This window comes from Schistocerca piceifrons, chromosome 4 (assembly GCF_021461385.2).
Source record: "Schistocerca piceifrons isolate TAMUIC-IGC-003096 chromosome 4, iqSchPice1.1, whole genome shotgun sequence".
Taxonomy (NCBI): domain Eukaryota; kingdom Metazoa; phylum Arthropoda; class Insecta; order Orthoptera; family Acrididae; genus Schistocerca; species Schistocerca piceifrons.
In genome coordinates, this window is record NC_060141.1 from 31851407 (window position 1) to 31876606 (window position 25200).

Genomic DNA, 25200 nt, shown 5'->3' on the forward strand with positions numbered 1-25200 from the left:
AGATTCTTCTACCTTGCCCGATTTAGGTTTTCTTGTGGATGTGATAATCACTCCCAAAAAAGTGATGAAAACATAAGAGTGTGTCACCTTAACTGCAACAAATGAATGCAACAGTTTCACAGTCGCACAGTTTTCTCTTGCTCTGTCAAAACATATGTTTTTAACGTTTTCAAATTTTTCCGTGAGTAGACCGTCAAATCCTGCGTATGTCCAAGCAAATCTGAACATGTCCTGGAATTTTGGAGAGCGAAATTGATTATGTGTGATCGCCTGAACTCTGATAATTGTCTGAAAATAAAAATTTAAACTTTTTACTGGAGGGAAGACTTGAACCAAGGTCCTCTTGTTCCGCAGCTGCTCACGCTAACCACGGGACCACGACACTCCTGTGCACACATCATCCTTGATGATGCCTATGTTGACTACTCAGTTTGTATATTTCGCATTTTTTTTTTTAGTTCCACACAACTTCTTCCTGTTTTCTCGATTGATACGTGTTCAGTTTTTCAAGGCCTATCCACTGTGCCAAATTATAACTAAATCTGAGGGGAGTGGGGTGGGGAGGTTCCCTTGTGAGAGGATATAGTAGCACTTCTTATTGTATTCGTACTTTTGTTTCTTCTCATAACATTTTGTGCTATCTTAGAGTCAGGAAACGCACTTTTTAACATTGTTGTGGAATGGTCAGTTGTGTTAAAAGGAATATCATGAGTTGCTCGGAATGTAGCAAATTTAACCTGAGCTTCCGCAGTTCCTTAGTCGAACATTGTTGTGCCTTTAGATAAAACATTGCAAAAATTGCACATGATTTTCCATTTATATCACTCATTTCACTATTGGGATTTTTTTGGTGCATATTTTTCTTTAACACAGTTAGAGTAGCTACTATAGAATCATTACAGTGTTTGCATTTTGCGTTATATCAGTTACCTGAGTCCTTTACTATCCATGAACGAAATACTGGATTTTCCTCCTATGTCGCGCGATGTTGTTGAAGCCTGTTCTGGAGGTTTCTCACTTTTTGACAGTTGCTCTCTTCGCATTTTTTTTCTTTGGCGTAAGAACACTGCACATCTCTTCATTACTGCTTGACATTGCACCCACTTAATAAATTACACAAATTAACACAAAATGTTAATGTTATATGTTGTTTGACAGGGGGTGCTACCTATTAAACTAGAGAGTGAAGAGCTAAGATGACTGTTAAACAGCTCACAGCACAGCTGTCGGCGTAACCACGTGTAATGAGAAATCGTACACTACAAGGAAGCATCTTCGAAATCCATTGTTAGTCAAATATTTAAGTATTAAGACGAATTATAATGGACACAAGCTGCTAAAATATACCTTATTGCACAACAAGTTCCGCACGGGGAGTTTGTATCAGAAGACGTTCGTAGATAATTTTAACGTGAGCATAGGTCATTGTTGTGCACGTGCTTCGCAATCGCTTGATAGTAACCTAGTAATGGATGCAGAGTTGACGAGTTACGCAACGATTTCTCTCTTAGAAAGTAAAAATTCCAAAATTGTCTTATTTTCGAGTATAATTCTTCACTTAGGATCATGAAATTATGATATGCATATGATCTTTATCATACACCTAACAATCCTGAGCAGCAATTACGCCACGATTACTGCTGCAGAAAGCTTGTGTTTTCGAAATACAGCCACCATGGTGCAGTGGTGGAGGGGAAGTGGCGCAACAATGCAGAAGCGAGTTGAACTTTTTGGTGAGGAAGCGGCGCAACAACGCAGAACCGAGTTGAACTTTTTGTGACATGACAAAAATTGAGTGTCTGAAGCTGCACCACTAATGACTAGGAGTTCACACATGCAACTGGAGTATACCACTAGCTGTGGCGACTCTTTTGTTGCATGTGTGAAACAGGCGTCAGACACGATATTATATTCCGCTACACTAACCTGTCTCTTTAGTTTCACATATGACTTAGGTACTATTTTGTTGTACTTAACATATGGGTCATTCATTCTCCAAATTTTGTGAGTTGCGACCAAAGCACTGTGTTCTTGCCAATGCCAGTGGAACCCATGCTGTTTGTGTGTGTGTCTTGCACCAGAATTTCAAGTTAATGATTGAAGATTGTAAACTCAAAGCACTAACAAAGAGTGAAGAATACACATTACCATCATACAAGCACTGTGTACCATTTGTTACATGTAATCCTGCACTACCAGCAAGTTTCTTAGGTTCATGTCCCTATTGTCCAGGTGTGATAAGATTAACTGATTATCTGTATGGTCTGTTTGCTAAGAACTGCATTGATGAAATTGCATATAAGTGTTGGTTAACCACAGGCAGGGTAGTTCTAGAGGCTGTAACAAAGTCAACAGGTTATTTCATTGAGGTGCTTGCATCGAGGTTACAACAGCTCCTACTGCACTCATTTATCTCCCAGCAGCAGTCACATTTCTGTAAAATCACTAAAGAAGGTCTCAAAGTAAATGAGTTTCTTGTTGTTTGTGACTTTGCAGAAAATTACTCCTTCACCATTCGGGATGAGGTACGAGGATTTCACTGGAATAGTTCACAGGCTAAAATTCACCCATTTGCAGCTTACTGCAGAGACTCAAGCACTAATGAAATATGGCATGTATCATATGTGGAAATATCTGAGTGCTTTCAGCATGATACAGTGTGTGTATTTTCTTTCCAGACAAATTTCATCAATTTCTTAAAATGTCAGTTTTCAAATCCAAGGAACATTTATTACTTTTCGGATGGATGCGCTGCCCAATACAAAAACAGGAAGAACTATATGAATCTGTTCTACCATCAAGAATATTTTGATGTTACAGCAGAACGGCATTTTTTTTTTTTTTTTTTTTTTTTGCTACAGTGCATGGGACAGGGCCTTGTGATGGTATAGCAGGGACTGTAAAAAGATTAGCAAGACTTGCCGCCCTCAAGCAACCTTACAAAAATCATATTTTTATATCACGACAGTTGTTTAAGTGCTGCAAGGAAAATATTCCTTCATGTGTCATCCATTATACATCGGTTTCCCATCACGATCAAGATACGGGCAAGCTGAAACAACGTTTCAAAGATGCTAGTACTATTCCAGGTGCCCATAAGCTTCAGTGTGTAAAACATGTTAACAAAGGTTTAGTAAAGACAAAGACATATTATGCTTCTGTAGTGAGTAGAGAAGAGTCAGTGATTGCTATGGTGAATGAAATGCTGTTAACAAATAATCATTGATTGTTTGCCTGTATGTTTGACAGTCATTGCAGTCATTGGTGGGTTTCATATGTCTTATAAACATGTGAAGAAACAGATGAGATAAAGGTCGACTTCTTGCATCCACATGGACCAGCTCCATCATTTTTGTTTCCTGCCAAACCAGACACTTGTGTCATCAGAAAATGTGACATAATCACATTAACAATTTAGCTGGAGAATTGTGAGGAGTGATCTAATAACTTTTAATTGCCTTTTCATTACAATTGTGCCGGCTGCGGTGGTCTAGCGGTTCTAGGCGCGCAGTCCGGAACCGCGCGACTGCTACGGTCGCAGGTTCGAATCCTGCCTCGGGCATGGATGTGTGTGATGTCCTTAGGTTAGTTAGGTTTAAGTCGTTCTAAGTTCTAGGGGACTGATGACCACAGTAGTTAAGTCCCATAGTGCTCAGAGCTATTTGAACCATTTGAACCAATACAATTGTAATGTAATGTAAATAATTCATAATACCGCTATAATAATGCAAACCACATTTTTGCACAATATTACTTATCGATTGTACTTTATCATAATTTGTGTTTCATACATATGTGTTACCTTCTTCATTTGGTAGTGTAGTGATTTTTTGTGCATGATGCCTTTGGTGTGCCATCTCGATATTTAACATATTTATAGTCACATACTGGAGCAATTAAATATAATTTTTTCAAAAAAATTGAAAATTGGGTGTTTTGAGATATTCAAGGTCAAATGTCAAGGTCAATGACCTTTAGTATTAATATTCTCAGAATCTTGCCATTAGCATATCGATCTAAAGGTCTATTCGTTAGCTTCCCAATGGTACCATTTTCATTGCTGTAACTGAATTAGAAACAGAATTACAATCATTTATGTTGTGACAGACACATGTAAATTTCGCATTAATTCCAAACTTTCGAGACTTTCTTCACAGTTGTAACACACACCTGCAAATAGGTATTTTTCCATCTCTTATCTGGGTCATTGAATGCACCAAATTTGAAACAAATCTGAGATGGTCAGGTTGAAAATGTTACTTTACAGCGTTAACTTGACATTGAATGACCCATATTTTATATCGAATAAAATACGCTACTTCTCTAACCGGCGCCATCTGATTTCTGTTTCTCTGATTCACATTGAATATATTGATATCTTATCGACAAGGGTCAGTTCTGGGTACACAGTAATAGGTTCAGTCGTGCATATAGCTTGATACATATGACCATATTATGACGTGCAATGTACTGTGAGTCCCAGCCGTGCACAGACGCGTGTGTAGGAGTAATTACACTACATAAGGGAAAACGCTTGCATGTATTTTACACTGGAAGTGATCACTTTTATTATGCCGCACGAACACAATACAAACATACGTCAACGCGGGAAAATGAACACTCCTTTTCTCTAAAGAACCTCATTCGCATAGAGAGTGTTTTAGTGTCCTGCCGACTATCGACTTGTCACTCCCACTTGTGCAATCGTAGTCAGAGATTTTCCTACTAACTCTTGATAGTAATGACTTTGCTGTTCGTAATTGTGTATGTGTTGCTAACTTTTTAGCGCGAAGTATGTTTGTAGTTGAAGATACTCTCCAAACAAAATACCTTATTAAATATGTTTGCCTCGGAGAACAGCATAGAATTGTTGCAACGGACCTAGTTCGTATATGGACAGAAGAAATGTCTTCGGAAGACATTATTCGTCGTTGCCAGGTGAGGGAGGATTTAATTTACATTGTACGGTGTGCATTAAGAGTATTTAAATTATTCGGAACTGGTACTGACCTTTGAGGAGGTGTCATTGCTCTTTTGTGGCCGTTCATAACAATATCCACGTATGGCCTGCCTTTGTTTTTCGTAGATTTGTGTCTTGGTTTCCAGGTGACATCAAATTTAAATGGAAAAAAGCACGTTTTTAAAAGAATAAAAAATCTACAGTGTGCCCAGAAATGAACCCTCCACAGAGAAGACTATTATTAAGAAAAACATTTTGAGAGAATAACAAATGTTTAGCGTAATAACGACCCCAGAATTATTGTGACCCCAGAATTATTGATCACGTCGATACCCCCTGTCAGCACTGACTCATGAAATCTTTTAACTGGCGGACGTAAACCACTCATTGAAGTCTAATATGCATAAAATCCCAACCATAACAAGCATTTTAGTTATTTTCATGTCATTCGTTGGCGTCACCAAACCACTTGTCACCATCCAGTCTAACCTAAACATCGAGCTACACTTCCGATCAGTCTCTCACCACGACAAATATTTTAAAAACTTATACTTTGTAAAAACCAAATATGTGTTATTATTGTTAGGTTCAATCAGTTTCTCACATTTATGTGTCACATCATTATTATGTGGCGAGTCAAAACAGTCGAATGTTTACATTAAAACATGTCAGTTTTATTGTTTGTGTACCCTTGTCAGGTGCATTCTCGTTTGTTTGCTTCTGGAAGAAGAACTCTACTCTATGACTGCTGTTACATCTGGCATCATATTCAAAGTTTCCATTGGTTAGGTTTTGTTTTGCTTACATATTAAATCGTACATCATCGCCTTATGAAAGAAACTGCTGCCATTTTTCAGTTCTTGTCAAAGGGCTGGCTCGACATCATAATGTAAGTAGGTAGGTACATAGGGAGGGATGTCGTCTGTTTATTTTTAAAACCAGTTGTACTGTAAGAATAATATGTGGTGCTCACCCACAGTCCTCTAGTAGACTACTATTTAAGGAGCTCTGCATTTTAACTACCGTGTCACACTATATTTATTCTCCCATGAAGTTTGTTTATTTACTTCTTGATTCATCCATGGATCATCTGACAATGGTATAGGATCTGTCAAGGTAATACAGTGCAATTCAGTAGGCCAAAATATATATCAGCATTCTTAGTGTGATTTATGAGGGTAGAACAGGTAGTCTATGGGAGTAAAATCATTGGTGATATGAAATGTTTTTAGTTTTTTCTTTGTTTTTCCTGGGGAAATGTAATGCCAGCTGGCTCTTATTCCACTATTAGTGCAGACTTCAGTAATATTTTCCTTGATATATACACCACAGATTAGTTGATGTACTCACTTTGTGCAGTAAGGATGCCCAATTTCTTGGATAGCTGTTTAATTGAGCGCAGCTACTACTTACAGTTATTATTCTTATAGCCCTTTTCTGCAGTTTAAAAACTGTCCATGTTTTGTGCCCTTGATCCCCTAACAGAGTCCCAAAGCTAAGAATGGGGTGCATTTAGGCGTTGTGTGCTTATTATTCTATCAACATCTTTGATTTGTTTGTTATTCCACTTATCTGCCCTTTCCAGTTCATTGTTGTAGGTAATACACAGCTGTTCAAAAGTAACAATAATTGACATAATTACAATGCCAGAAGAAAATGAATGGCATTCATTACTCCACATTAAGATTGTCTTTAGCACAAAACGGGTGCACAGTGCTACAAATAAAATTTTTAATCACTTGCCCAGTGCTGTAAAATGGCTGACAGCAAAGTAAAATTTGAAAATAAACTGAAAAGTTTTCTTCTTGACAGCTCCTTCAATATCATAGAACAATTTCTGTTGTAAGAGTAACAGTTGGTGGGTAGCAATTACTAGCACACGTGTTATGTTAGAGAGGGAGAGAGACGTGTAAATGGTCAGCATCTAGCCATATTTACAAATTGATTTGAATGTAAAATGAGTTTTTCCACATCATTACAATTTATTGTACAAATGATTCATGGGACACGAAACTAACTAGCTGTTTCGTGTGGTATTCTGTCAGTAATCATATAACATTGTTTTTAATTTTGTTATAGGCCCTATTGAATGAAGCCTACACTTGAACAATGCCCATGACGTCACAAATATGGCGGAAACGACCATACACTAAGACTCCATTATGGCTCCTATGACGTCATTACTTAAACATGACCACAAATACTGAAAATCCAACACACACACGTTCCACAAAAAACCTAATGAGACTAACGGGACAAGTGTGGGAAATTGGGGGTTTTTGGGTGGGGACAAAGTAAATGTAAACAAATTTAGACACACACCACGGTACCAAACCACGCAAAATGACGAAAAAAACTGACAACACGAAACTCCCCAAATTCCACTAAACACAATATCCTCTGGAATCGGACACTTCCCTTGACCTATATAGCTCAACATCAGCCTCCGATCCCACAAATAACCTTTTCCTTGACCTGTATCGCTCAACAGCAACTCCCGGTACCAGAACATTCACAGCAACCACACATTGGAATCAAACACTTCCCTTGACCTATATAGGTCAAGAGCAAGTAACAATACCAAATCATAAAACCCAAAACTACAACCTCGTCCACAATCATCACTACCTCAATAAACACAACAAACCAACAAAATTGGAATCGAACACTTCCCTTGAGCTATTATACTAACGACATCTCCACATATAGCGGTCCCTGGTCCGAGATGCTGGAACTTTAGTAAGCCTCATTTCTTCACAACACACTGAACACTACACGACCTCATCCAAAAAGCCGAATAGTTGAAGAAATTTTATTAGAGACAACGCACTGTCCCCCATCATCGTTGACAACCGAAAACTGTTGACCTTGTCAGTCATATCCATACCTACCATAGACATAAAAAAAAGCAATTTACCAAAATTCACACACGACAAACAGAAAAAAAACTACAATAACGTCAACATAACAAATCCAAAATCGTTAACTCACTTAAACAAATTGTGCTGAAAGCACAGTCACTACCGATATCACATACGTGCAATGCTACTACGGAAATGAACCTCATACGCCACGTAACACGCTAGCCATAAACACACCACCAGAGAGAACCACTGACTGCAATAATACGCCACCCATAAACACATCACACACGCAAACTAAACCAAAAATATTACCTAACGCATAAACACACCACCAGACAGCACCACTGAACAGATCAAAACGACACCTACAAACACGCCACTCTCACAAACTAAATTCTGTGCCGTCGTGATGTCACACACCACAACACGGGTGGGATCGGACGCTTCGGTCAACCCATAAAACCAGGGTTGCCACAGGTTCTAGAAATCAGGGAATTTCATGGTTTGTTTACTGAGGTGTCATGCATCGTCGCTGGCTGGGTGCAGAGGAGTACATGCGCCGCTTCCCTACTCCCTCATTTCTACTGCTTCTTCACTTGCTACCACTCCCCTCAGCGTACAGTCAGTGCTGCCACCACTTCTTGCCGTTAGCCTACCAGCTGCCGGCGAGAGGCGAAGAGGCATGAGGAGTTGTTTGTTTGAATCAAAGACTGTAGACACAACGGCCGTAGATGGCGGTCATGTGTGCATGAGTTGTGTCTGCGTGAATGTGTGTGTGCACTGTCGTTTTCTGACAAAAAGTATGGCTAAAAATTTAGTTGAGAGTTTGATTGTCTTGCCTACATGCCTGTCTGTGGCTCAGCAATCATCTTTACAATGAGTTGCTATCTATCTCATTATTATTGATTCTCAGAGTATCCAAACAAGTTATCTGTTGCATGGACTGATCATCATGGTCTTATTTCATCAACATGCTGTTTGTGGCTTGTGAGTAGCTGGCCACACGAGTGGCTTTCCATGATGGGCCAAAACTGGAGGGCGTTCTTGCGGGTATCTGTAATGGATTGGGCCTCCTGATCTGAAGGCATTCGGTTCCCACTAGTGTGCAGGCCTTGCCTGTCAGATCTGGTCTCACTGATCTGCCCCCAGGCCGGGTCATCTGCCCCCAGGCCGGGTCTGTGTGTGTGTGTGTGTGTGTGTGTGTGTGTGTGTGTGTGTGTGTGATGTAATGCAGTGGATTTTCAAAAATGGTTAATCCATGGACCCAGGACTGCAGTACTCCACAGCAGGCCAGAGACCATGGGTGTTGGATTTCAGGAATTGGGACTGTCTCACCGCAAGCACATTGTACAGTGTGATATTTTACAGACATTGTATTTGTTCTAGTACGTGTATATGTTAAAAAGTATGGACAATAAGAAGAAGAAAATTGTCAGTCGCTGATGGTTTGTACGTTATGTACTCGTATATTTCTCTAAAGAAAAATTACACAATACCTGTAAAATAATAGATATAACACAGTGGGCAATAACTGACAACAATGAACATAGCAGAACCAGCATTTTATTGGCGGTCACCTACAGTGTTGATTTACACAATTCTTCCATGCCTTGTACATTTCTTTCAAGAAGCTTACCTTTTTCTGAGGTTATTTCTGAAATTAATGAAAGTGTTTTAAATCAGTTTTGTGACTCCAAGGAAATGTGTATTTTTGTCACCAAGTGTGTTTTGTTTTATTGAAATAAAATAACATCAGTGGTCTTAATGAAACACATATACTATTTGGCATGCTTTCTCCATCTAAAAACAGTTCATTACAAAAAATGTTGATGTTAGCACTTAAGATTTTTGCTCATATCAGGAAACGTCTTCTGCTTTGCAAGGTTTTTTATTTATTTATATTTTTAGGTATTTCCTCGTTTGCACTATTGTTTCTTGTATCGTAGCTACAAAGGCAGAGTGTCAACTTACGTCTTAACACTAGAAGGGCCACACCCATCATTTTGTCGGGTATTCTACTTCTGTAGGCTTATTTCTCCTAAATGAAATCTACTGATCCCATTTTCAATGACTTTTCTTAAATGTTTGTTAGGTGTACATCTGCAAAGAATTTACTCAGTAGGACCATTCTGAAAAGTGTCCCAAACAACTCCTACTACAAGGACTGAAGTCCATTATTTTGACTGGTACCAAAATGTGAACAATAGCTTTCGGACATGTCCAAAGCTATTGTTGTTTACCACCCTAATTTGATTATCTTCTGCAGACCCATTGTCGATGAGCAACGAAGCTTTGTTGCTCAAGTGGCACAGTTTATGTAGTCCACATTTCAGTTGTTTTGTGATGGTGGTTCAAAGGCGCAGTCTCTCTGATGAAATTTTAAAATACTTGATGTCAATGTCAGATGGTGAATCTAAAGGAGATGATCCTAGTGATGTTTGTGAAGCTGATGAATTGTGAGAAGATGATGCTGTAAGTGCTATTGATGATGAATATATCCCTCACATCAATGAAATCAGTGATTCTTCAGACAGCGATGTTGCAACTACTGGACAAGAGCAAGCCGAGAAGTTGCAAACCAATGTTGCTTTACCTATAGCAGGTACGTTGGTATAGCCAATATATTATTATTCTTTTACATTTCATCGCAACTGATATTTCAGCAAGCATTATGAATGTTTTCTATTTTGCTATATTATAATTTGAAATTGATTGTTTTTTATGTAACTGAATTATTCTGTTAGATACTGTATATTTAGGTACGTCAAACGACAGTGCGCGCTTACCTCCAGTTAACAGCACTAGAGGCGTTCATGGCAGAGTGAAAGGAAAAATTCAGATGGATGAAAATCCTTCCATTGGGAATAGTGAGACAGCTAATGATGGAACAACATGGACTGTTACATGTATGAAAGCTTTTCCTGGAAGGTGTCCACAGCAGAACATCTTGAAGGTTGCACTGGGACCTACAGGCTATGTGAAGAAGTTTGCCAGGGAAAATATATATTCTAGTGCATGGAGATTGCTAGTTGATGACACCATGCTTCAAAATATAAAGATGTGTACAGAAAATAGAGCACGCCAAGAGCTACATAATGACGATTGGACCATTAGCGTCGATGCAATAGGAATCGCAATATCACTTATGTATTTACGAGGTGTATATGGAGCAAAAAACTTTCCATTGAAGCTGTTATGGCCGAATACATGGGGAATAGCATTTTTTTTTTTGGGGGGGGGGGGACACAATGATCAGAAATAAGTTCACTGAAATTTTGTGGTTTATGCAATTTGACGAAAAGAGCACTTGTTCACATACACTTAAGACAGATCGTTTTGCACCTGCTGCCCATGTGTAGAATTGTTTCATTGCCAATTTCTTGCTGTGTTATATTCCAGGTGAAAATATCACTGTGGATGAGCAATTGTTTCCATGCAAGGCTAGATGCTCATTCATTCAATACATGAGCAATAAGTCAGACAAATTTGGAATAAAGTTTTGGCTTGCAGTTGATACGAACTCTAAGTATCTGGCGAGTGGGTTTCTTTATCTAGGCAAAGATGAGCATTGTCCCATAGGTGTTCCCCTTGCAGAGCATGTTGTTACATGTCTTACGCAACCCTTTGTTTCCGCAGGAAGAAACATAACCTGCGACAATTTTTTCACAATGAAATACCTTGCAGAAAATTTGAAACGTAAGAGTACAGTCGTTGTAGTCACTATGAAGATATCTATAGGGGAAATACCTCGATCAGCAAAATGTGCTGTAGCGCCTTTGCACACAACTATTCTTCATAAGTCAGGTGACATGACTAACATGCTATCAGGGGGAAAAAGAAGAGAAATGTGCTTATTTTGAGTTCAATGCATGACACAGTAACTATTGACGAACAACATCCTAAAAGCTACCAGAGTCATTGGCCTACTACAATAACACCAAGTATGACTTTGACAAAATTGATCAAATGGCTCTGCCTTACACTGTGAAGTATGGATGCCGCAGATGGCCCATGCATGTTTTTTGCAGTGTCTTGGACTAAGCAGCTATAAGTGTTTGGGTACTCCATAAGGAAGTAACAGAAGAAAAAGTAATCAGACATCAGTTTATATACAAATTGGCAGAAGAGTTGGCTTGAGCAAGTAAGGCCACAAGGGTACAAAATACTCTTGCTAATACAGTATCACCACATTGCAACATTTGGAAGACTTGTCAAAGTGGAGGGTGTAAAGGAAAGAATAGAAGCAAGTATTTATGTATAAAGTGTGGCAAGTATGTTTGCAGAACGTATTTAGGCAATGCTGAATACACCTGTGTGAGGTGTCACGATGCCGCAGCTGGTTTTGAATGAGTAAAATCAGGGTTATAAATGTTTTCTCTATATAGAATATATTGTACTTTTCAGATATTTGTGTTAAAACACAGTTTTCTTGTCTACGGAAAGTTATGTATTCGACATTTTGTTACATAATGTTTTGATTAATTTTTAGGTATAATATGTTCATTGTACCATGTAATCCTACAGAAAAAAGTAAAACTATATCCTGGTAAACTATGTAACTTGTCTGGAACAAATTGATGTGTGTTACAATGTGTTTACTCTTTTAAAACGGCAAATGAAACTGTACCCATCAAAATGACAGGTTGGTCCTTCTAGGTAGATTGAAATCCCCAGTCCTTCTAATGTTAACTTACCCTCGAGATCTCAAAATTTTTCAGCGAAAAAAGCTAAAACTTGTATGGAAATCAGAGAATTTCATTTTGGGAAACATGTGGCAATCCTGAAAACATATCCTGATTTCATTCAAAAATTCTCTTCTCTGTTACACTGATTTTAGTTAACTATTTAATCTGCTTGGTCAGTTTATTGTATAGTCTTACATATGTCACTACTGTACACTGTTATGTAATTTACAACCTCACTTGAAAACTACTCTGCTTTGGCAACCAGTTTTGGATGGCAAGTATCCATTCAAGTTTCCTGTAAAGTCTAAGGTTACTGACAGGAGTTCAAATTGTACAATAAATCTTCTTACACAGTAGATTTGGTAATATACTTATAAATATTGATGACATAAATGGATTTCTTTAAGAATTCGAACTCTGTCAATAACCTTAAATTTCGTGTATTTTTTAGAAACTTGATAATCTGATACCGGTTGTCAATAAAATACAGTGTTATAGTAATACATTGTACTGCATACTATATTGTCCACTTGCTGTTGGCCTGTGCTTCTGTGGCAAATTTTATGAACAGTGCACTGACATACACACTGATGGCAAAACTCAAAGGACGTTACATGGTGGTAATAGGCAATACCCATTGCAAAACAATTAATTTACACTGGAGGTATGAATTAAAAATACCTTCAGTCACAATTGTGACTGAAGGCATTTTTTTAATTCATACCTCAAGTGTATTGAGTACAGTCACATTTGAAGCTGCAGAATATGGATAAAATAAAAAAATTAATTCATGTTATTTTGGCTTCTTTTTGCTCAAACTTTTTTCCACCATATTGATTTAACTTTCTTTCTTTCCAGAATTTCTGGCTACAGTATTGTCACCAGAAAAGAGAATAATTTCTGCATATGATAAAATTGCTGGGAAATAATTGATCTGGGTCTATACCAAAAACAAGTATGGTTCCTACTCAGAGGAACTGTTACATTAATGCATTTGTGTATAATTCATATCTTAATAAAAATTGTGCCCCAAGGCCTGTGCTATCTGTACCCTTTGTATCTTGATTGCCAGATACAAACAAAATCAGTTGATTATTTTTCATACTTTTAATGAGTGTATCTCCATCAGTATGGCGAGCTATATTTTTTGACAGCCTTGGATATAGGTATCTAATTTTTACCCACAGAAGTCATTCTCATATCGTTCAACTATGGGCTCATTTTGTGTCAGTTCAACCGGCAAAAAGCAATTTGTCGTTACCATCTCAGATTTGGATGAAAGTAGTGTTATTATTTCTCCCTGTGAAGGTAAGTAATCATACCAAATTTTAGCATTTTATCCCTCTGTTTCCATTTTATAGCACTTCAAAATTTGGTAGTTTTCTTGTTTTTAATGTTGTGATGTCAGAAAACACCACTTGCTAACATTTAGAAAATAATTTTCTGTATTACACAAACAGTGTGAAACATGAAAATAGCAGGAAAAAAGTATTATACCATTAAGTAAAACCATCAAGACAGGAAAATAAATGTATACCAGTACTTATATTTTTGTATTTTTTTATCTGCAAAAACCATGTTTCACCATTACATCAATAGCCACTGGAAGCATCCAATTCCACCCATCTGCTTTGACCCATGACGTAACTGTGGTGGTGTTTGTGACGTCACTATGGTGCGGTGCTTTTGAGTTGTTTCTTGTTTGTAGATGTTGTGTTGTTGTACTTGATGGTGCCCTCTGGAGGTGGATGTTAATGTATTGAGTTTAACATGTAATATGGGTTCATTTGAGTCTTGGTTATCACTGTGGTAACATGGATTTGTGTCTGAGTAGTCAGTGCTGTAAAGTGGATTTGTAAGTGTTTGCTTTGCTTTCAGTAAACTATTACAGTTTTTTTCTTTTGTTTATATGTTTTTGTTAGGTCTGGTTACTTTGGTGTTCAACGTGTGTGTGTGTGTGTGTGTGTGTGTGTGTGTGTGTGTCCGACTTAAGTGATTTTCTTGGAGTCTTTTGTTGGTAAGTAATTTTTATTTTGGTTCTATTCTACAGTAATTGTGGTGATTGTCTATTTTATATTTAAGTATTTTGGCCCGGCCCCCTCTCCCCAGTGTCCTCTGGCTAGTTACAAAGAATGAGAACTCAATATTGATGTTAAAATTTGATCAAAACATAGGTTTATAAAATTAAGCAAATTTTTATTGCCCTGCATAGCCTGAGGCATTATCACAGTTTCTTGCTCTTTTTACACCACAGGCATGCCATGTTTCATGTCATCAGATACAATACAAAGATATTTAATTAATCTTTAATCATCAGCATTCTTTTAGGCTAACTGTAATAGTATGTACAGCAGAAGTGTGTCTTGTGGTATCATTAGTAAAAAAATAGTTTTCACTGGGGTCTGTTGACACTGTAGCACTGTTTATATGTGATGATTCTGCAAGTGTCTCCTAATATTTTGATTGGAAGTCGGCAGTGTAAGAATTCGGAACAATATTTTTCAATTTAGATGAAAGGTCCTCAATAAAGTCAATTTATTACGGAATGGATTATTTCAGGTTTTAGTTCTTTTCTCTTTTCAGGCTTGGTTCTGCTAACAAACCTTTTTCTTTGAAACTATTTTGTACTTGCCCTGCTATAAGCCAGCCACCCCCCTATCACCACCACCACCATCTCAAGACCAGTTAGTTTAGTGGCATGGGGATAGTCAGTAACTGATTTTTTTTTCTTGTTTCTACAAAAAGGAATGAAAACGTTGTCAATTTTATTTTCTGAAGTGATTGACCATACTTTGACAATTATTCTTGAAAACCTGGGTATTGTCCCTTTCCCTGTATGTGATATCTGATGTATTGGTGAATCATATTTTTTAACAAAACTAAATACTAAAATGTAAGTATACATTTTTTCCTGTCTTGATGGTTTTACATAAGATATGACATTTTGTTCTGCAGGCGTTACACTATAGAATATACAAGCACCAAAGTTCACATTGTCTTGATAATGAATAAAAAATGGCAATTAATTTTCAGAAATGTTAAAAAATATTTTGTGCCATCACAATGTTAAAAGTGACAAACTTTCATGTACAATAAAATAGAATCAGAGCTAAAAGACTAAAATTTGGTGTGGTAACTTACCTAGGGAGAACAAATAAGCCAAGTTTCATCCAAATGGTGGGTGAGAAGTCTCTGGTAATTCAATATGGAATGACCCTATGGTTAAATCTGCTGTAATTGATTCTGTACTTCGACTATTTTGGGGACAGATCTGTTTGTATTATTTTATAAGGTTTACAATTATAAATAAATTTTAATTTGACTGTGTGTCACATCTTTCTTTCTAACTCAATGGCTCCTGTACACGTTGTTACAACTTTTCATCTCATATGGATGTTCTGGGAAAGCTCTAGAACATAGTTGAGCTACGTGATTCTTTTTATATCTGGAAAGAGGAGAAACTTAGGTTTAGCATCTTGTTTGTTCATAGAATTTCATACCTTGATAAACTCTTATTATTTATTGAAGAGTTATGTCCACATTTTTTCAAAATTTAACATCACTCAGTATTTCAGTCTATTTAATTTAGTGGAATATATATTTGAATGAAAGGTTTGGCAGGTTCTTCTGTAAATGTTAATGATATTACAATTATTACACATATTACTTCACATTCAACACAGTGAAAACAATTGCATGACAGTAGTTGTGCTGCCATAATAGGAGGCGTGATGTAACTTAAAATTTAAAAAAAATTCACCCAGTGCTTGTGCAGTGCAAGTCAGCAGGTGGTGAACATCAGGTTTTATAGCATGCTATTTATATAGTTTATATTTGATGTATGAATTGATAACAATATTTATGTAACTATTACGTGCAGTAACAGTTGTTGTTTGGAACATTGGAATAAATTTACACTTTTCTGCTGGACTCATATTTATTTTGAAGAATATTTATCTCTTTTTGTGAATCCCTATCAATTTCATACATAGTTGTAAATTTATTTATTTTTTTCCAGGAGTTAAATCCAAATATTGAAGCACCACCAGAAACTCTTTTGTCAAAGGTTACCAATTTGATGGATTCTGTTGGTGCGGAAGTGAGGGCTAATATTACAGTTAGCAAGGAAATGCTGTGCCTAAGCCTAGAAACGAGAGTATCCAGAGTTTTATTTAGGTTCAACTTTAGACTCTCTCCTTCTGACCCAGCAACTGTGAGTATTACATTTGTTTTTATTTGTTAGGTTTTCAAGACTCTCTCACATACACATACAAAATACGTAATTTACAATGTATTTAATAACAATTATTTTAGATGCCTGTTATTCTCATATGAATTATGAAACAAACACCAAAATCAATCTTCATTGGTACAGCTACAGATGTGAAAAAGTTGGACCGCAAGATGGAACAAATTACATCCAGATCCACTATTAAAGAAGGGACATGACCAATTAATGTGGCTCTTAACATACTCAATACAGCCATAAGCTAGTTAAAAAGTGTGTGTTTTCAAATACATCTCCAAATGATTTTATTAGGTGCATGATTCTCTCTCTTGTCCCTCTGCAATTCCCTAGACAGCCACACCATCAACCACCACTCCTTTCCTACAAACCAAGATGGCCAACCTCCATAATATCCCCCAGCCTTCACTGCTGCCTCCCAGGCCAGTGGTAACTCATGATCATAGGCACCATTCACAGCAGTACAGGGTTCTTAACAACCATCTAAAGTGCTTTCCCCTCCTGAATTATCTGTATTATACTAGGGTCTCACTGTCAGCCTTAAATCTGCGTTTAATCATGCTGCTTTGGTGAAGGACCTACTTTCCCTCAGACATGTAACTGGAAATATCACTTTGCAACCCAATCCCAAAACCATTCCAACAGCAAACCTGTTATCCTGGTTTTGAACCCAGCCTTGAACAGTTCTAACCATTATCCCAACTTTATCCACAACCACTACCTCAAAATCATCCCTTACAAACCTTCCAAGAATTCCTCACATCCATTATTGCTTCACAACCCTTCCTCAGATCCCTGCAGCATGACCCTAATCTTTCCTCTGCTGTGCTTCAGGCTCCTTATTCCGTAAAAGCTGATGATTACATCATTGTCCTCTCAGTGGACAAGGGATCTACCACTGTGGTACTGACACACAGGAATAGGTAAGCAAGGGTGTATACTAGCTGTGTGACACCAGGACGTACAACATCAGCCTTCAAGATCCCATCTCTGTGATTCAAACTGACCTGCAATCCCTTACTAAAACCTCAGGCCCCTCACAATGACTGACACCTCAATCCATAGACCTTCTTACCCCACCAAAACCACACATCCCCACCTTTTACCTTTTCTTAAGATCCACAAACAAAATCACCCTGGCCGTGCCATAGTTGTTCGCTTCAAAGTACCCACTGTATGTTCATCTGCCTTAGTTGATTACAAAGACATCCCTCCTATATTAAAGACACCAACCATTTCGTAGACTGTCTGAAATCTGTGCCCATTCCACTTGTGACGAACAAGCTGGGATAATTTTACTTCCCTTCTTGTTTTGCCATCTGCCTTATATATACATACACTACTGACCATTAACGTAGGTGAATATAATCTGTATTTTCATAATGGAGAAAGGTTGACCCCCAGTTTTAAAGAATATAACACCAGATCTAATTTTGTGATTAGTTTTATGTATGTAATTGATTTTCTAATTTATTTCAACTGTTCCTAGTTAATACTTTCATTATAGGGACAAATCAGTGATTGTTTTGTAACTTAAATTCTATTGTTGACAAATAAACAAATATAAATTCTGTAATAATTGTAAACATTTGGAAGATGAAATGCTATTAATCTTAAAGTATTTATTTGGCTCTATTCGAAAACATATTAGCAAAGCCAGCTCTTTATTAATTCCAATGAAATTAACAGTTTTGTCAAAAGTATTGTTTGCTTAACTATATATGTTAATTTCACGATTTAAACAAATAATTCGGCTTAACTCTTGTAGTAGAAGAAACTGTTAAAAAAGAACGAATTTTTCGACGTATTCAATTAATTTAATGAGTTAAGTTTTAATTGTAATTTCTATAAATTAAACTTCGAACAAAGTGTAGTTTCAGTACATATTATTGTGAGGACATATAAGGGCCTGATTTATAGTCACAAGACAGTCAGTCCACAGCTGAGTTTCAGACAAGAAACCTGTGTAGGTTAGAACAACAACAATGCTTCAACTTAACTGTGGAATATAATGAGGCTTATCAAAAGTTAAACAGTAGTGCACTGTCCACATAACTGTGTATTATTCAGGGGTTGTGGAAAGTGAAATTAAAGTACTGTGTAACTTAACTGTGCACCTGTCAGCGACATTATTTACAGTAGTCAGTGTCTGAATCCACAACCCATTTTTCAGCGAGTGTAAGCACCTAGTACGTCGACACTGAGGACAACAAACGAAGAAATAAAGCAGGCAGAATCGCTACACACTCCCACCACACACCTTTGTCAGTACATGCTGAGTTTTGTCTAGTGTGACTGGCTGCACTTCAGCAGCACTGCCCATCCTGCCACAGCAAGATGTCAGTCCCAAAGTTGTTTTAATCTCAGTTGGAGTGTAGTTTTGTGAATGGCCCTGGGCACACTTGCCAGTAGTCAGTACCAATTACATGTTCTGACTTTCTTCAAACTGATATTGAATTTTATTTTTCCTCACATGAGAAATGTGCTAAATATATACTTGATTACATAAAAATCATAGTTATGTATGTCAAGCAGTGGAAAATTCAGGATGGAATACAACAAAATGACTGTCACAAATAAGCTTTCAGCCAGCAAGGCCTTCGTCAGAAGTAGACCACACACACACACACACACACACACACACACACACACACACACACAGATATATTCACATGAACATAAGTCACACACAAGACTGTTGTTGTGCCTATCTGCATCTCAGCATCTCAAAAAATTAATAGAACAAAAGAATTGACCAAATCTACCTTCAGATAACATTTTTCCAAAACTGAGCCACATATAGCACAGTGTCATTGGCAAACAATAAATCTTATTCTGGGCATGAAACTGGGCAGAGGGGGCATTGGCACTGGTGGCTGGCGGTTCATTGTTGGCTGCACTCAGACTTCCGCCCTCTGATGTTAAGTTCCATGACTTAAATGATGTCTTAGCCCTGCCAGTCTTGATGCTTAAATCTTCACAGTGAAAATCTTGCCTTCTATGTCTGGAGGATGTTTTTCCTTGATTTCCAGCTATGTTGAAACTGTTGATGGCCTAAGAGTGAGTTATGCTCCAAACCTTCAGTCATTCTTGATCGGCAACGACTTCTTGAAAGATACTTGGAAGGTACAATGGCAGCAAGGGAGTAGTTCTTACCAGGAGTGAGTTTGAAGCAACTAGTGATCAACCTGTAAGCTTCATTCAAGGCAGGGTCCACAGTCTTATAGCATGTGTTGATCTGTACCACACGGGGGATGCATATTCTGAAGCAGAGTGGCACCGACCCCTTGCTGCTGTTCTGAGAACTTTTGGTTTTGTACCCAAATTTGTTCATTATAGCTTCCTTAGAATAACGTATCTGGCACCGGCCTTATGTTGATGGTGAAAGGAAGATTAGAGTTTAATGATCTGTCGACAGGAAGGTCATTAGAGATGGAGCACAAGCTTGCACTATTGAAGGATGAGGAAGGAAATTGGCCATGCTCTTTTCAAAGGAACCATACCGGTATTTGCTTGTAACAATTTGAGGAAATCACAGAAAATCCAAATTTTGATGGCCGGACAGGGGTTTGCACTGCCATCCTCCTGAATGTGCGTCCAATGTGCTGATGCTGCACCACCAGACTATGTCTTGATGTTGGAAATTGTAATGGTCGCCTAGTCGTAGATATTGATATAATCGCACTATTTCACTCCCATTTACGGAGCTTGTTAGCAGTTGATGTTAGGTTGGCGCCATTAAAATGCATTGTGGTAATCGCTGCTACTTGCTGGATCGCTGCTGTGTGTTGATGCTGATGCTGGCTCTAAATCTGGTTGTCTAGGGATAAAAAGATGAGGTCCCGTATTTTTGATGTACTTTAGATGATAAATAACGAGCGAAACCAACAAATATTTAAACTTCAAATATTTATTGCTCTGGTGGCCATCTTAATTCCACTGTCCACCAAAGACAATGACACATCACAAAGTAGTACTTCTTTTACATGTTCTTTGCATTGTCTATCCACCTCGAACAATAATACACAAACACACTTTACCAAAGTGACATTCCGACTGCGCCCCCGACCCTTCTTGCTGCTTGCATTTATAACCTTGTCAAAGAACTACTAAAAAGAGATATAGTTTATAAGTCACATGTACATCTGTTATCATAATTTGTGCAGAAAAGTTATTAATTTACATCGAGTGGCATAATTTAACATGTTATTAAAATGACAGACAGATTTGTTGACTTGACAGAATAATTCTTTGGTACAAAAAGGCCGTTTTTTAGAAGTTTGTCAATTGATTTCTCTAATTTGCATAAATAAGTAAATAACATGAATTATTAAGAATTACATTGGTTTTCATCTAAAATGGAGAGTTTATGTGAATACTGAGTGAAAACGGTCCTAGTGAACAAATAGGTTTCACTGGGTGATTTTTATTTAAGGAGATCCAAAATACGTAAGTTGGCCACTATTTTTCGCACTTCATATTAATTATTTAAGATGATCTTAGTGTTTTTACATGATGACATTTGCTGTATCAGTGATCAAGTGATATTAACTTTTGTGTGGGTCAGTTATTCATTATAATTTAATGGGTTGACTGTTTATGGAGACATGTTATGCAATCGTTATTAACGTACACAATAACTTTTCTGTAATCATAAATACCCGTTAAACTGGTTGAATTTGGAGGGTATCGCATACTTCGGTAAAGTAAAGCCCTTAATAGGTTCTGTTACAAACGGCATTTCTAAAACTGAAGAAATGACTCAAGAATACTTGTAGTTACTTTGGTGTGAAAGAATGTTCCAATAGGGGTTCCATTCCAGGAGGTGGGTAATTTCTGTGAATCATTTATATTTTTGCGGTGGAAAGCACAAAATTGAGATTTTAATGGCTTTGGCTTTAAGTAGTTAGCATTGTATTATGTACCATGTTCCTTCAGAGTGCTATCAAAGGGTGAGTATTACCTCTTCGTAGGTTGCACCCAGGCTAGCTAGTGCAAAGTCTAATGTAAATATAGAATAGCAATGGAGCCAGCCAGCACTCTTTCTTTGGGCAATCAATTTTTCTGTATTCTCCATTTACTTTATTGACCTTGAAAGTCGACAAAAATTTGTAGGGTATTTTGTTGGCTTTCCAGGTCAGTAAAGTAAATGATGAATAAAGAAATATTGAATTAATACATTGTTTGGTAGTGCAGAATTCAAGTTCAGTATGTGAACTGCTTCTTCGGGGGAGGGGGGGGGGGGTGGTTAGGGGAATATTGACCAACCATTTCCCCTCACTAGGTGCACCCTTTGTATTAACCCATATTGCAGTGAAGCCTAAAATTAATATGATTTACTTTATACCCTCTGTTTTCTGTAACTGCATATTCATGAATTACATATCATTTGCATAAGTAGTGTATTACTAATTAGAAATACCAATAATAATAGTGGAATATGGTTGTGGAATGCATACCATCTCTCCCCCTCTTCCTGTCCCTCCCCCCTATCCCCTTTCCCATCCTCTCCCCCAGCCCCCACTCCTCCTCCTCCTCCTCCTACTACTACTACTACTACTTCTTCTTCATTCTAACAATAATATGGATATTACTGAGCATACCAAGTACCATGCTCAATGACTGGACAATACTGCTTTCTTAGTGAAGGGAATGATCTAATCTGAAAATAATTCGTGGCAAACCCAACATTTGTAATCACCAAATCTTTGTATTGTAATTCTGATAATGAGTAAATACGTAGTTAATATCACGATATTCTATATCCATCGCTACGTTGTAGAGACTCTTAAGTAGTACCTTTACTTCTGTGGGAATGGTTCACATCTCACGAAGTGGTTTATAAGGGAATATCCTACTCAGAGATCCTCTCCACGGTTGCTTAACAGCTTACACTCATGAAGGGCAACTCATCTAAGGTACAAAACTGCTCTTTTAAGTCAATGTTTAGAACGTTTAGGTGCAAGTTATTGATTTTAATAAAGTTGGATCCATGCTGAACACACAAGTGGCACCGAGACAGCACACTTGAAGCTGAGTATAAGTGGATTTGAAACAGTAAAACACATTATCTTGTCTAAACATTGATACGTAGTGGTTTGTTGCTTGTAATCAGTGCAACCTTGCTAATGATGTGGTCAGTCAATTATATAGTTCTTCTGTAGTAGATCCGTAAGGCTTGAAATTAGTGTCTTTCTGCAAACTCACCAGGTGAACACACAGTATTTTGGAGGGCATGAAGGCCAAAATCTGTTCATTGCAGCAGTCGTGAGTGTCCATAATACACCACCAAATGGACTGTGATTAAATTGGTCCCATGAACCCACACTGCCATCCTGGCATCAACTTCCATGGATTATCAGCACCGTCCACAACCATTAGTATTTACTTTGGCCTAACTATATCTGCCCAACCAAAGGAACAGTCAACACCATGTAGCAGTTCTGCCTGCTTTATTTATTTCGGTTGTTGTCCTCGGTGTCGACATACTGCATTGCTACACTGGCTGAAAAATAGGGTTTGTAATTTGGACACTAACTAAGGTAAATAACATAGCCGACAGATGCACAGTTGCATTTCACAGTCTTTTACTTTCATTTCTCACAACCCCCTATACACATTTAATATGGCCAGTGTGCTATTGTTTAACTTTCCATAAGCCCCATTAATAGTTTGCAGGCAAACCTCCACATACTGCTACAATAATTTACTACTGAAGATCTACAAGCAGTAAAAACATAGCAACAAAGTTTACAGTTCTTGAAGAATAGAAAGGTACGTATGGAGCCGACACTGTCACTGTTTTAACACACGGCCTAATTGTGTAACACTTATTTCAGTTAAGTTGAAGCATTGTTGTCGTTCTAACCAACACAGATTCCTCATCTGAATCTCAGCCGTGGACTGACTGTCTCATGACCAAAAATCGGGCTTATATATCATCACAACAATAAGTACTGAAACTACCCATTGTTTGAAGTTAAATTTACAGAAATTGCTATTAAAACTTAACTCATTAAATTAACTGAATACGTCGAAAAATTAGTTCTTTTAACAATTTCTTCTACTACAAGAGTTTAGGCCGAATTATTTGTTTAAATCATGAAATTAACAAATATCGTTATGGAAACAATACTTTTGACAAAACTGTTAATTACTTTGGAATTAAGGGCTGGTTTTTTAACGTGTTTACAACTAGAGCCAAATAGATAATTTAAGAATACTAACATTTTGTCTTCCAAATGTTTACAATTAGTACAGAATTTATATTTGTTTATATGTCAACAATATAATTTAAGCTATGAAACAATTACTGATTTCTTCCTATATTGAAAGATACTGAATAGGAATAGTCAAAATAAATTAGAAAATCAATTACATATATAAAACTAAGCATTTCTCTTTTATCAAAATACATATTGTACTCACATATGTTAATGGTAATTAGTTTAAAAATGAAAAAAAAAAAAACAAATTTAAGTAGGCAGAGGCCAAAACAAGATGGGAAGTAAAAACATCCCAGCTTGCTGTGTCACAACCATGCCCACCATTCCTAGCATTTGAAAATCTACAGAGACAGAATCTCTGGCTCATTGATTATGTTTCAGTATGAAGGAACTGTTGTAATCAGCTAACATCAGTGTGGGGAATTATCTTACATTTGGTGTTAGGATTGTGAATCACTGTGACTTGACCAGAAAGAGTTAATGTAAGGGCTCTAAGTTGTGTGTTGGCCTCTGATTTGCTTTTCCACTGTCTGCTCGGTGCTGAAATTTTTACAGGACTTGGACTGTGTGTGAATTGTTAATGACCAGAAATGGATTCTGTAACTGGCTCAGTGTGTTGCGTTGCTTGGGTGCACGTCTTTGACTTTAATTATGATATCTTGTTTGACTCATTAGGAAGATGATGACATTGGCTAACCTTCATAAACAAATAAATAAATCATTTCAATTGATTCAGCTGTGGGTTCTTGGTGAAACATTGCATTCTGTATTGACTAAACAAAATTTTCAGTCTCATTTCACATGATTCAGCTGTGGGTTCTTGGTGAAACATTGCATTCTGTATTGACTAAACAAAATTTTCAGTCTCATTTCACAGACTGTATTATTACTGTATGACCTTGGTTTTGGATTATGAGCCCCTTTTCTAGTGCACAACGTGTGCAACTGTGGAACCGCGACCATGTTTCTGTACACCAAGCTACTATACGTAAATGGCTGCCTAGCCTCTATTTTACATACTGTAATGCCACTACCCAGTTTTTAGCTAAAGTAATCAGAAGTAATGAGAAACCTGCCATGAAGACTTGCCTTAACAACTGTGGGCTGGTAGCTTCAAGTGTGGCAACATGCCAGTCAGAAAAAGGTGCACGAAAGGGGATTGTGAGAATAGGCTAGCCACGTGCAGCAGAAAACTGCACTGCACAGCAGTAATGACTGT

The 25200-nt window shown here is 37.5% G+C and overlaps 1 protein-coding gene across 1 annotated transcript in view; it reads left to right on the top strand.

Annotated features, from left to right (window-relative positions):
* The first annotated feature begins 4607 nt into the window (after nucleotides 1-4607).
* Nucleotides 4608-25200, top strand: part of LOC124795265 (non-homologous end-joining factor 1-like) — a 146291-nt gene continuing 125698 nt past the window's right edge. Inside the window, exons 1-2 of the mRNA XM_047259213.1 lie at nucleotides 4608-4938; nucleotides 16528-16722. Coding sequence (XP_047115169.1) covers nucleotides 4795-4938; nucleotides 16528-16722 — 339 coding nt within the window. The 5' untranslated portion in view covers nucleotides 4608-4794. The remainder of the gene's footprint in view (nucleotides 4939-16527; nucleotides 16723-25200) is intronic.